The sequence below is a fragment of the Mastigoproctus giganteus genome, chromosome 4, assembly GCF_048544385.1.
Source record: "Mastigoproctus giganteus isolate SK-2022 chromosome 4, ASM4854438v1, whole genome shotgun sequence".
Lineage (NCBI taxonomy): Eukaryota > Metazoa > Arthropoda > Arachnida > Uropygi > Thelyphonidae > Mastigoproctus > Mastigoproctus giganteus.
In genome coordinates, this window is record NC_143578.1 from 111,931,815 (window position 1) to 111,947,059 (window position 15,245).

The window sequence follows — 15,245 nt, forward strand, 5'->3', positions numbered from 1 at the left end:
GTTATTTGGTATAGGTTTTAATACTATTGTAATGTTAAAGCTATGTTACATACACCTGCCACATCTTTGGAACTTGAAAGGACAGCCATTGGCTTGGGATCCAGTGTTGGTTCCAGCACCCTCACAGTTGCATCTTTGGAACAAGTAATTATACTTCCAGGGGAATGTTTTATGCCTGTGATTCCAGCACTATGTCCAGAAGGAAAAGTCTGAAAATGGATAAAATGGCAACCAATATTAGATTAAGTTCACTGATAGTAAAGCTTTTGGACTATAAAACACACATGCGCGCGCAAAAATATATATACAGAACATTTATAAAATGTGTGGGTATATAAATGTTATACACTTCTACTTGTATAAAAATCTTAACTGCTTATCTATAATGTGCACACACATGAATCCTTACCAATAAAGTAAGGAGTATGAGTTCCAGTAAACTGAGCCTGATCTTTGAACATGTTTCATTTAAAGTATATCATACTGGCAGTTGTGATACAGGGTACCATCAGTTTTTAGGAGCAGCATGTAATTGAATTGTCTTCTTTCATGGTAGATATTTATTATAAGGGCATTCCTATTATAAGTAGTATAACATTCCTATTACAAACAGTATATCATTCAAATTGTACTTTTATCCCCTTGATTATGTCAGCATAATGGATATATCCACTGGCTTTGGTTGTGTTGTTTCATTGTAATTTATTTTCAAAGTTTTTTGTGCATTTCCTATTGTCTGTGGCAGCGTTCCTCAAACTGTGTTCCGTGAAAAATCTATTTAATAATTAAAAAAATAATATAAAATAAATAAATTTTGCATATTTGTAGCGGACACCACTTTTGTATTATTATAATTTTTAACATTTTTTTTTTTTTTTTTTTGGTTATTAATATACTGGCATAGATAATCAAATAGACTGCAGAACACTTTTTTTGGAGCTCTTCTGCATAGAGAAGTATGTGTAGAGGTGATGACATCTACGAAAAAGTAGTGATCTAGCATGCCATTAGTATGCGATTTAGCCTGGAGTACATGGGTTGAAAGAGAGGAGGAAGCGAACCGATATCATAACTAAACTCACTTCCTTGTTTAAATTTTTTTTGATAATTATCAGTATTTCAAAATACTATTATTAAAATAAATGACATGGATTTGTGGTTGAAAAAAGGAACTTTAAAATGAGAAGAAAAGTACTTCTAGTAGTGCAACTGTGGTCAATGAAAATGAACACAATATTGTCACTTCAAAGTGAGGATGAACAATCGTAGCCTTTTGTTCCTGAAAAAATCCGAAGTGAAAAAACAAGAACCAACTAATAAAAGATCAAAACGAAAGTATGATGAGAGTTATTTGAATTTCGGCTTTACATGTGTTGGAAATAAAGATGCTCCTGATGCACAGTGCGTCGTATGTAATAAAATATTACAAACAGTTCTTTCGCTTCTGCTACTAAACTTGTGTTCCGTAAGTGTTCTGTAAATATATAAGTGTTCTGTGACTGAAAAAGTTTGGGAAACACTGGTCTATGGAAATGACATTCGGTGTGATTTGCAAAATTTAGCACAATCTTATTAACTGTATCAATACAGTAATCTTTTTTTGTACCAAGAACTAAATTTATGCACAAGCCTCCATAATCCTTTACAAACTCAAAATCAAAACAAGTTAATAATTTTTTCTTTATATTACTGGAGTATAATTTTTCCCAACCAGTCATTAAATTTTACAATTAGTTATAAGTGCTATATTAGGAGGGAAGGGAAAGAAAAATGTTTTCTGAATAAATCTGCATTTAATAACAATTAAAATTTAAAACACAACTTTATATCCCTAACCACATTCAATTGAATGCAATTAAAGGGATAAAATGGACAATGTAATGAGTTTCTTAAGGGAAAATTTTAATATTTTTTTGAAAAATTCACATGGAGTTAACTTACTGAGCTAAATAAGGATATTATTCTCTATACCTATTTGTTTGATATGCATATTTGATATATTAAACAAATGTTTTGATCACAATGTTTCTGAATCCACCTTGACAATCTGTTCAAGCCAAAAACTAAAAAATATATACGCAGTATATAATATAATATCGGTGTAAAAACACCACAGACAACTCTTAAAGGAAAAACTACAATAATAGTATAAAAGGCATCATTTCAACTGTATCTCATATTATGCCCCTCCTTCACAACAAGTTACCATATATTGCACTACCCCTGATGAAAGGCCAACAGGCCTTGAAATGGTGCCGTCTGGGTGGTGGTGGTGTTGCCCAGTGAGAATAAGTAACAACAGTCTTCTCTATTAGTGAAGTTAGCATATGTTGCATTACCTCAACTTATTCAAGGTAGTGCAATACACGGTAACTTGTTGTGAAGGAGGAGCACAATATGAGAAACAGTTGAAATGATGCCTCTTATACTACTATCGTAGTTTTTCCTTTAAGAGTTGTCTATGGTGTTTTTACACTGATATTATATAGGTAATTATAACTCTTAAAAATATTATGCCCAGTTGCATTTAGGCTTACTTAAGCAGTATATAACATAAAAATAATGTAAGAATAAGAATATGGTTCTGGTTAAAATAAGAAAACTATTCAGAATTAAAGTTAGAAAGAATAAAAAATTAAAACTGGATACTAAACCATTGCATATGTAATTTTTTTTTTTTTTTATGAAAACCCCAAACACGAGAGGTATTGGGTTGGAGGTTGAGAAGACGAAAGAAGATATTTGTTGACATTAGACTTGAACTTCTGTAGACTAATTTTCAGGAAGCATGTATGAAAGAAGGTTGTTCCAGAAAACGGCAGTTGAATGAATAAATGAGGAAGATGAAAAGTTGGGTCTATGAATTTGAAGTTGGAGAGTAAATGGATGTTGGCTGGTGGCGGCATGTGTTCGGACTGTTTTGAAAGAGAGAGCGGGAATTATAGAAGCCAATTCAGAAGAACAGTGTCCATGGAAGTATCTGTAGAAAAAGCATGCAGCAGAAACAGTATGTCTATGAGACAGCGAGTGGAGAGACTCTGTTAGAGATGCATCATTAATTAACCTAACTGCCCTCTTCTGAATGAAATCTAGAAGACAGAGAGGTTTTGGGGACACTGACCCAGATGAAGGAATAATATTCCATGGGAGGGCAGTGCAATTTGTACAGAGTGAACAGCTGTTTGGAAGAAAATTAACACCAAGAGAGAAAGATAAAAGCAAGTTTTTTAGATGCAGAGGAAGCAATATTTGTAATGTGCTTGTGCCAAGAGAGATTAGAAGTCAGGGTAATTCCCAAAATAGATATATCATCTTGCCTAGAAATCGGAGTGTCACCAAAGATAAGCATAGGAGCAGAAGAAGAATCCTTTTTGCGAGATATAAGACAAGACTGAGTTTTAGAAGGATTGAAATCAACTAAGTTGTCTTTGCCCCACTGGAGAATTACCTGGAGATTGGCATTTAAGGAATTGGTAGCAAATATTCGAGAAGTTGAAGCTGATTGAGCACGGCAAGGTTTCTCAAACTGGAAATTGGAATGCAATGTGCTATCACTGGCAAAACTATGGATAGGATTTCCAGTCAATAGAAGAAAGTCATTAATATACAAGAGGAAAAGAGTGGGGGAAAGAACTGAACTTTGGGGGACACCAGCATTAGTGGAGAAGTTAGAAGACAGAGAGCCATCTACCCTCACCACTAGTCAGTGATCAGAGAGAAAACTGGATAACCAATTACAAAAAACAGTTGGCAAACCATAAGATCAAAGTTTGTTTAGAGACTTTCATGCCAAACATGATCGAAAGCCTTTGAGATGTCAAGAGAAACTGCTTGTGTTTCACCGAAATTTTCCATTGAATTTATCCATAAATTCAATGGAAAATTGCAAGAATATCACAAATGGATTGACACTGACAGAACCCCTATACTGGTGATCGTTGATCAGACGGAAGGTTTCTAGATAGTTTAAGAGTTGGCAGTTAATTGATTTCTCCATTACTTTAGAAAGAGTAGAATTGCAATGGGATGATAATTGGATGGGAGGGATTTGTCACCCTTTTTAGGAACTGGCTGGATATGAGCAAATTTCCAAGCGGAAGGAAAAACACATTTGGAATAAGAAAATGAAAAAAGGCAGTGAAGAACAGGAGTAAGTTCAGGAGCACAGGTTTTGAGAACGAGTGAAGAAATACCATCAGGAACTGGAGCTTTCTTAACATCAAGATTCATCAAAATCCTTCTGACATCCTTTTGACGGAAGGCCACAGGAGGCTTGAATGGAGTGTGTTGGGAATGGTGGGAGGTGTTTTATCAAGATCATTAATACCTGAGATGGAAGAAAAATGGGATGCTAGCAGGTCACCTTTATCCTTGGCTGAAGTGACAACAGAGCCATCTGGTTTTGACAGAGGTGGGAGCAGACATGGGCAAAAGTTGTGGCCAATAGCTTTGGCAAGAGACCAGAATGCTCGGCTACCATTAGGGCAAGAAGCAAGTTTTCTACTCTTAGCCTGTTCAAAATCTAGTTTGGATTGAATTTCAACTGCTTTACAATTGTTGCGAGCTTTGGTGTAAGCAGAAAATGAAACTGAAGAATTAGCAACAAGCCAATTACGATATCCAGCATTCTTCTCTTGAACAGCCTTAGCACATTTATTGGAAAACCAAGGTTTAGATAAAGGACGAGATTTTGAAGTGGAGTGTGGAATAAAGGATTCCATTCCTACAAGAATAATTTCACTGATACGATCTGAGCAAACGTTGACATCAGAAGTTTTGAAACAGTAATCCGACCAATTAAAAGACGAAAGGAAATTTCTTAGGTCATCCCATTTTGCAATCTTGTAATGCCAAACAACACGAGGTTCGGAATAGCCACGAGATAAAGGTTCCATTAGAGAAGAGACAATCACCAAGTTGTGATCTGAGGTGCCTAAAGGACCAGTCACTTCGACCGTGTACTTAGAAGGGTTGTTTGTGAGAAAAAGATCAAGCATGTTGGCTGCATGGTTAGGATCGTCCGGTATTCTTGTAGGTAAATGAACAACCTGTGCAAGGTCATGAGTAATTGCAAAAGCCTCAGCATCTTGACCAGCTGTGTCGGTGTGTCTAGAAAATGGAAGCCAGCTGGAGTTGTGAACATTAAAATCACCAAGGAAAATTACCTCATTGTTAGGAAAGCTGGACTGGAGAAAATCAAGTTGCAAAGAGACGAAGTCAGAGAGCTCCAAGTGATTAGTAGAGTTGGGAGAACAGTACAGACAAAAGATGAATTTGACAGAATGAGGTAGAGATTTTAAGCCAGAGAAGATCGAATAGAGGAGATTCCAAATTACCAAGTCTCTGACAGGGAATATCGGAATGGACATTTGCAGAAATACCACCTTTGAGGCAAAAAGAATCATACAGCGAATAATTTGGGCAACTGAGATGAGCAGTAGTTGAATCAACCAATGACTGAGATTCTGTCGGAAAAAAGTACATGGGGTTTGGCAGACTGCAAGTGGAAATGGGCATCATTGAGATTACAACTGAGACCACGTATATTTGTGAAATGAACTAGGAAGTGTTTGGGAGGTTTAGATCTTTTTGCAGATAAGCTTACTCTATTAGTTTGACAATTCATGGTATTCAATAGTAAGAAAAAGTGGGGGGACACGCTGTATGAAGTAATGAAATTTTTGGATATGGCATACACATAATAAGAATATATCCAGATCCTTGACATAACGTGGCCTCGACAATGCCCCCCCACATACACACTACTTGGACTCCCTCCAGTTACTATCTGGCAGAGTAGAGGTAGCAAAATTATACACAAGCTGATCCAGAAGCCTCCTAGAGAGTTCCCAATAGGTTTGGTCCAGTGTACTAACTAGTGGTCGGCATGTAAACACAGTTTTAAAGCTGTACCCTTGAAGTGTAAGGTAGACTGGATCTTGCCATAATGTCCATCATAACCTCAAAAGTCATCAGTCATACTGCATGATGGAAGAGATGGGGTAGGATTGACCAGAACTTAGCTCTGGAGACTAAACATGGGTTCCACCACTTCGAGCCTCCAATGAGCAAAGTGGTGGTACTGCACCGGTTGATGAGAGTCATCTACCACCTAGTATTGCCTTGTAACACAGAGGGGTAGCATTCCTCCATGTGGTGTGGATGCCACCCCTCAACCCCTCCTTACATTGGTTTACACCTGGGTGGTTCTACGCATGGGGGTTATACCCAGGATTACTAACAGTCCCACCATCGTGAAGGTGCAAGCGGAGGATCTGGCTGTCAAGGTCATCCAGACTTCGCTGAAATTGGGTCCACTTGACTTCAGTGTCACCCGAATATCAGTTCCATCAGCATATTAGACTCTCTCAGGTAGCAAGTACAGCTTGTCTGGCACATCTGAGAGAATGTCTGTGACAACCTCAAGGACCATAATATTTAAAAATCAGGAAAAATTAAGGAATTACAATTCTAAACAACCTAAAACTAATATAAAAGTTGGCAAACTTACAGTTAAAAAAAAAAAAAAAAAAAACACATTTGATTATGATGAGATTCTGAAACATGCAGGCTAAAAATTAGGGACGTTTTAAATGTGAAAACAAGGTTAAATGACAAAATTCTGGACCCAAATACATAACAAGTGTAAACCTTACAGGGGAATGAGTCACCCCTAGGCTACATTAGATATCAGTAGGAAAGTCAAATGAAGTTGAGGTGGTTGTTGGTTTTTAGGCACATAAACGTAGGTATATATCATGTTGTAGGTATATATCAAGATCAGCTAACTGCAGTCCCAGCTGAAGAGGCCTTTAGAAATTTCTCCAGTATATGACAGGACTCAAACCCAGACTTCCCCGAATTAGTGACAACTGGCAAAGTCTGTATTGTCATAGAGGACAACTGAAGGCACGGAAGTCAGATAACTCATCAAAAACTGATTCAACATGAAGGAATGTTTACATTTTAGTTTCTGTTGATTCTATAACATATTAGCACCTGAAGAGATAGATGCTTAAATCCTCACTGTCAAAGTCAGACACTTAGAGAAATAACAATTGGGAAAGATAGTCAAAGTGAAAGGAATAATAATGTGAAAAGATTTCAAAAATAAAATAAAAAATAACTAAAAAATGGATGATTGTTTTCTACAGTAGTAAAGAGGCTACCAGAGAGAGTAATACTCTTGATCTGGTTATCATTAGTGATCACAGTGTACTGATGTGGGATTTCTCAAAGATGTCTTCTCTGTACTGATGTGGGATTTCTCACGGGTCTTTGCTTTCATAAAGGTGACTACAGTTTTTAAATTATATATGGTGGGACCATCTATAGTGACTGCTCAAACAATGTAATGATGAGATTCTGAAACAAGCAGGCTAAAAATTAGGGTATTAGGGGAACAAAAATAGTGACTGTTCAAACAATGTAACTAGATGGCAGGCAATTGCTAAAACTTTGGACACTGATCTGACAACATTGTGGAGAGATCAAGATCTGTCCCTAAAAGACAAAACGGAGAATCATTGATTCGTTAATTTTTACAGTTGCAACTTATGGATGTGAAGGATGGAATCTGAAAAGAGTTGATAGGAAGAATATCGAGCCATTTGAATGAGTGTGTATACTGAATAAAATTGGCAGGCCTAAAATTCTTCATAGCATCAACAAAAGAAAACTCATGTTTTTTGGACATATAGTAAGAAGGGAAAACTTTCTGTTGAAAAAAATAATGGAAGGAAAAATTGAGAGAAAGAGGTGCAGAGGAAGACCTGCAACTAGGTGGAAGGATGGTATTCTTTGCATGACACTTTGCGATTCCGCTCGTAGAGCACATGATCGATACAGTTCAAGGAATTTGTTGGTGGCCACAACAGCTCCTCAGGGAGCTATGTGACTGGAAGAAGAAGGGAACAACTGATGATGTTACCAACAGCAAATTCATGCAATTAATCGTGGAAGATACTAGGCTTTTCATACCAACTAAGAAATACTGTTCAAGGTTTAGGCCTAAACAGATGTCAGATGAACTAGTGAGACTCATGGCAAAGAAGAAGAGTACATGGGATGCATATAAATTATCAGGAGACACAGATGTCTATGATAGATATAAGATACTCTGTGATCAAGTGACAAAGGTTTGACAAGTAAAGGCAGAGAGAAATCTTTGGCAAAGAATGCAAAGAAAAACACCTGAACTTACTTATATAAACTCTAAGAAGGAAGGGGATGGATTAGATTAGTCGACTTCATATTGATGATTCCGCTCAGGTAGCTGATAAACTGAGTGAGTATTTTGCATCTACATTCACACATGAGGAGTTATTCAGGAGAGGAAGGCCAGAAGTTTATCAAACTCTGGCAGGGAGCTAAATGATTTTGTAATAACTGGGGGCAAAGTGGAGGAGAAATTGCTGAAGTTAAAAATAAGGAAGGTAACTTGGGTGGATCGGATCTATCCAGTTATATTAAAGGAGGCATCAAAGGAAGTAAGCAGGCCCTTAGCCTTAGATTGTGAGTCTAAGGATACACTCTGAGTCTAAGTGCAGAGTCTAAGGATACAGTCTGAGTCTAAGTGCAGATGTTTCCCCAATTCACAAAGGGGGGATTGAAAGGTGACACGAGTAATTACAGACCTGTTAGTTTAACTTCCGTTCTGGGGAAAATAATGGAGTCACTGGTTAAAGAAGCACTGCAGGATCATCTAGACAAGACTGCAGTAATTTGGACACAGCGCGGTTTGTTAAGGGGAGGTCTTGTCTGGCCAATTTGATTGGATACTAACAATGTGGTCAAAAAGGAACTGGATGAAAAAAATTTTTGATATCATATACTTGGATTTCAGGAAAGATTTTGATACTGTTGCACATGGAAGACTACTGTACAAATTGGAGCAGTAAGGGAAAGTTGCTACAATGGATGAAAGGATGGTTGAGTCGGAGATGACAAACAGTTGTAATCAATGGACATTGTTCTTCATGGACTAATGTTAGTGGAGTCTCCCATGGTTCGGTGTGGGGCCCAGCCCATTATTGTTTTGTATATTTATCAATGATATTGATGAAGATATATCAGGCTTAATGTCCGAGTTTGCAGATGATAAAAATGTTGGGCGGGTTGTTAATGACAGTAATGATAGTATGCTATTGCAACAGGATCTAGAAAAGTTGGGCAGATGGGCTGAGAAGTGGCAACTGAAGTTTAACATTGACAAATGCAAAGTACTGCATATGGGTACAAGTAACCCCAGAGTAACATACCAACTGGGTGATACTACACACAGGGTAGTGGAAAATGAAAGACTTGGGGGTAATCGTGCAGTCAGATATGAAATTTTCTGAGAAGTGCAGATAGGCTGCAAGAGTAGCTCATGGGGTCTTCTCAATGATATATTGGAATTTTTCTAGCATGGATAAGGAGGTGATTATCTGCTTGTATAAGTCAATGGTCGTGTCATACCTTGAGTAATGCATACAGGTCTGGAGGCCTCATTTTAGGAAAGATGTTGATCTAATAGAACGAGTACAGAGAAGGGAAACAAGATTAGTGAGTGGAACAAAGGGTTGCTGTTACAAAGATAGGTTAAGTGTTGTAAATTGTATCATCTGGAGACTAGGCACCTGCGAGGTGATTTGACTGAGACGTATAAGGCCTTGAAGGGTTTCAGCAAACTCAATGCTGATGAGATTCTTCCTCTTGCTCAGATTCCACACCTGATGGGGCATAAATTCAAATTAGGGAAAGATGGTTGTAGAATAGATGTGTGGAAATTTGCCTTTGGCCAGCGGGTTGTTGATTGCTGGAACAAACTTCCATCTGTCATGTTGTGGAAGTTGACAGCTTAAATAAAGTCAAGGCTGAACTAGACAATCTTTTGTAGTGAATGGATGGGTGAAACAGGAAGGTTTTTTCCCTCCCTTTGGCTGATGTTAATTAAGCTTGCTTTCTTGCATTGCAGGCCTCTACTAATGCTAATGATGCATATATATATATATATATACAGGGTGATTCACTACCAGTGCGACAAACGTGCAGGAGGTGTAGGGGGCACAAAGACGAATCGGAATCACATAGCATTGCAGGATCCGAAATGCCTTCGTCATGTGGTAGAGGACGTTGAACGGGAGGTCGCGTGAACAGCAATCCCGCTGGAAGTCAGCATTTGCGAACCGGATGGACAAGTATTCAAACATTGAACTGGCCAACATGCACCTCACGTATGGAGCTGCGGACTGTAACGGGCGCGCCGCTCTGCGCTTGTACCAAGAAAGATCCCCGCACAGGCGTGCTCCTCATTATACGATTTTCGCACGTGTGCACAGAAGGTTACGTGAGACTGGTTGTTTCACGAGAGGTACCATGAACTGAGACCGAATGACGGGGACGCCAGACAATGAGGAGAATGTCCTACATCTTGCAGAAGGCAATCCGAGTACGAGTACTCGAGCGATAGGCCAACGATTGGGTATTTCCCAATCCACTGTATGGAGGATACTGTCAACAAACCAAATGAATTCATACCATCTGCAACGCGTCCAATCATTGGAGCCTGCGGATTATCCACTCCGGAGGACTTTTGCTACTTGGTTTCTTCAACAGAAACGGTTCGCAAATGCTGACTTCCAGCGGGATTGCTGTTCACGCAACCTCCCGTTCGACATCCTCTACCGCATGACGAAGGCATTTGGGCCCTGCAATGCTATGTGATTCCAATTTGTTTTTGTGCCCCCTACACCTCCTGCAAGTTTGTCGCACTGGTAGTGAATCACCCTGTATATATAACAAACATTTCAACATATCTCTCTATATAGTGCATTAGTAAATAACTAATGCTGCATCACAGATGTGGTTTCAGTAATGCGAGCTAATAATAGCTGGCATTGCCGAAACCATAGCCAACAGCCAAAAAATAAATTAAATATAGAAGATGAGATTATCAAAAAATTAGTGGAAATAGCACCAGGCAAATTAATAGCACTATAAAATAACTGTATGACAGAAGGTATATTCCCAAAAATATGGAAAAAAGCGGTGTTAAGATTAATTCTGAAAAACCCCGAGAAACCCCCTACTGATCCAAAATCATATAGACCAATAGCCCTACTCCCTGTACTAGGGAAAATATACGAAAGACTAATATATAGCAGATTAGCTCACTACTACGGAGAAGCTGGTTTACATTCTAACTCTACAGAGGATGGCATGCACTACCTACTGACAACAGTTAAAAACTCAGAGGAGAAATATATGCTGGCAATATCTATTGACTTTGCTGGGACATTTGACTCACTCTGGTGATCTAGTGTCCGTAGGAGACTCTGCCAGGCAAATGCCCCACAAAACCTCTATAAGGTAATAAACAGCTACCTTACACACACAGAAGTGTCTCAGTACACACAAGGTTCCAGGAATTCACACGATCTGTGAATAAAGCCTGCCTACAGGGTTCAATCCTTGGCCCTTCCTTCTGGAACACTGTTTTGGATGAATTTCTGGTCTTGGATCTGGGCCCTGTGGAAAGCCTGGCCTTTGCAGATGACATGATTTTCCTTGTAAACAGTAAGACACGAGTGGTTGTAGAGCAAATATCAAATGTTGCCCAGTTGCAGGAGAGGGCACAATAACAATAGCAATAAACAATAGCACATGAAAAAAACAAATACTTCTAAAAGGCAATTTGGACATAAGAAGATGTCCAAAAATCAAAATGTGCAACTACTATAAAAATGCTAACAGAAGTAAAATACCTCGGAGTGGTCTTTGATTCAAAATTTACTTTTTATCCCCATTTGATTTTTTTTTTTTTTTTTTTTTTGATTTGGTAGTTGTTGGCGCATCGGCTTCTGTGGCCATATTGCACCTCCCAAGGTTTTTGCAGTACTTTGATCCAAGCCCGAGGCGGGAATCGAACCCGCGACCTTTGGGTTGCCGTGCAGGTACTTTACCCACTCGGCTAGCCCGGTCGGCTCAACCCCATTTGATCTACTTGGCAAAGAAAGTTAGAAATTATGCAGGTATGAAAACCAGGTTGAGTCCACCAGACTGGGGGCTCAAAAGAAAGACCCTGGAAATATTTAAATGTTTCTACCTATTATCACCTATGTAGCAGGTTCGTGGTTTACCCACTCAGCCATAGTAAGAAATAGGAATAAATTAGAATCGATACAAAGGACAATACTATTCACTATTACTAGATTATGTCTCACAGTAAGCACACCTGTGCTACATTTGCTGGCCAGAGCTCTCCCACTTTACCAGGAAGTAGCCAAAAGAGGCTTATATTATAGACTTAAAAAGGGCATACCCACAGAATTTCTAGGGATAGCTCTTGATACAGCAAACACCTTCAATGCTGAAAGAACAAAATAGCCACAAAGATCCATGAGCTAAGACAAAGTGGGAGCAGGAAACCAGAGGTCTGGTTACCAAAAGGTTTCTGCAACGGGTGGCAATGGTTAGCCCAAAGCCACCTAAGTGGTATGCTCCTGGACTTTTTACAACATTTATATTGACATGTCACGGCTCCCTAAAGGCAAAACTAACCTCCTTAGGGTTGACTGATGATGACCAAACTGCACCTGTAGCAAGAGGGCACACATTCTACATGAATGTATAATTTATGACATCCCCAGAACACAGCTAATAGCACAGATTGGCCCCTTCCCAGGAGAGAAGAACATCTGTTCATCACAGAAGAGGAAAATTATAAAGCCTTTACATCCTTCACACAGAAAGTATTCAAAATTAACAGAACTATCCAAAGAATGGCAATTCAGCCCCCCCAAGCAATTAAACAATAATCAATAGTTAAAATTTCCCACGTTTTCCACCATGCCCAGACGATGACTTAAAAACTGTTAGAATAGTAGTATTCTGTGCCCTGACATGACAAAACCAGATTGACCTGGGTACCCTCCAGGACTACCCTGCCATGTTTAGGACCCTGGGGCACACCAAATAAGTAACCATGTAGGGAAGGGAGATGTACAGGCAGCCAGGGAAGCAGATTAGCTGAAAAATATCAGTAAGCTAGTAGCAAGGGGGATGCAATGTAGAATGAATGAATAGGCTGGGCACTGATTGAAAGAGTGAAATAGGAATTATGGTAAAAGGGAATAAATGTCAGTTTTGGTGAAAGAAAGAGTGACCCAGCATGAGGGAAAGAGAGAGTGAATGAGTATTATATTGAATGGGAATGAGTGAAAGAGCAAATGTAATTGGCCGAAAGAATACAAAGTTAATAATAACTTGCATTACTTTATATATACAACAAAACAAACACTATCACTGCATTCTCTCCTGGCCTGCAAAAAACATGTGGCTAGGCCTGCACCATAACTGAAGAATACCAGTAAGTTGAGGTGCCTAGAGAGTGCAGTACAGAAAGCAAGAGTTGAACAAATGAAATGAAAGCCAGAAGAATGAATGAGAGTGCAAGTATGTGAGAAAAAGAACACAAACCATAAATGTTACAGTTATGCACACACTAACCCTAGTTTTAATCTTTTATATCCTTTCTAATTTAGCTTAATTATTATGCATTAGTATTTAAATTACACACCACTGCATCCCACCTTGGTGCGTGTGAAAAAGATCAATGAGTGAGTGAAAAAAATAAAACACACACACACACACACACACACACACACACACACACACACACACACACACACACACACACACACACACACACACACACACACAGGTTTTCAAAGAAAGTGCATCATCCCTTAAAATTGTAATTGTTGTCTGAAAAACGTTAGTACAGGTAGTCCTCAATTTACATCAGGGTTGGGGGAGAAGTGCAAATGGAACCCTTTATATAATGGAGTCAACTGGAAATCACAGGGTTAAGTTCCGGGCACCAAAAATTTTACCTACCACTTTGCATTGATTGTTTTATTTTATTAGCATTCTTCATAGTTGTATTAATAGTCAATGGAGGCATATTCACAGTCCTACACACATTAGGATGGCTTTCACCAGATTCCATCCTCCGAATATTGCTAGGATTCAATTAACTATTTTTACCAGACATGGCGTGTCTTTATTCTATTAAATTAAAAACTTTATAACACGATTGGAAAAAAACTGCACACGGCTGACTATCATTATTATTTAATTTATTAATAGCACAATTAATAAAAAAACGTTAGCATAGTAAATTTCCAACATGTTTACGCTATTTACAACCTAACATTTGTTAGGTTGTAAATAGCGTAAACAACAATCAACTGAATGCTTCACCACATGGACCTTTACTACCCATATCCAGAGTGGTGGCACCTCCGTAGCCAGGTGGGCAGGAGCAGCAGTGCATAGTGCACGCTCCTTGATTAGACCGGGGTTCGAGCCCGTGACCATCAAATATGGAGGATGCGGAAAGGTCAGGGAATGACCACCGCATATCCCTGGAGCAATATGGCCTTAGTTGCTAATGCTCCAAATAACAAAAACAACAATCAGAGTGGTTACTTTGAAGGCCGGAATCTTTCTTGTCTCTGATACAAATGCGCTAATTGCTGATTGGCTCAGATTGTCCTAAATCACATGAACAGTGCACGATACATAGCATAGTATAATGCCGATAAATTTTGTCTAACAATTTTAAACTTTCAATTTGTAAAAAAAATTGCAAAAAAAAACACCACAGCGCCATTTTTATTTTTAAATAAAAATGGCGTTGTGGTTAGTGATCAGCACAAATCGGACCAGCGCAAAACGAGGGCTACTTGTATATGGCAATATTTCTTACAGATTGCATCAGATAAGATTGCCATGCATAGGTGATGATGTAATATTGCATCAACTGTTCCTTTCAGCTAAGCATGCTGTGCAAGAGTTGCAGTCATTCCTTGCTTGTGTCAGGATGGCAAGTTATGTGCAGTTGATGCCACAAAGAAAGAGTGCTAATGTTGCTTTCCGTGAGGAAGGATGTTCTTCCTGTCATATTGCTTATAGAGTGTCTTGTAATCAGTCAACAGCGAGTAGATTTCTTTCCAAACTCAAGAATACTGGTTCTGCTGATAGAAAAAAGGAACCAGATGCAAATGAGTCTCTACACCAAAACAGGACTCCGTTTTGAAGCATTTATGCCTTAAAAATGATAAAGCTTCTTGGTCTAAGCTGAAAAGAGAATGGGAAGAACATATGGGAGTGGTAGCAAGTGCAGTAACAGTCAGAAGACGCCTCTTCAAAAATGGACTTGTAGCCCATCATCCTAAGAAGAAACCCCTCCTCACACA

At 38.8% G+C, this 15,245-nt stretch overlaps 1 protein-coding gene across 1 annotated transcript in view; it reads right to left on the bottom strand.

Annotated features, from left to right (window-relative positions):
- Positions 1-15,245, bottom strand: part of LOC150086997 (F-box/WD repeat-containing protein 9-like) — a 148,940-nt gene that overhangs the window by 14,860 nt on the left and 118,835 nt on the right. The window contains exon 8 of the mRNA XM_090371736.1: positions 54-209. Coding sequence (XP_090227862.1) covers positions 54-209 — 156 coding nt within the window. The remainder of the gene's footprint in view (positions 1-53; positions 210-15,245) is intronic.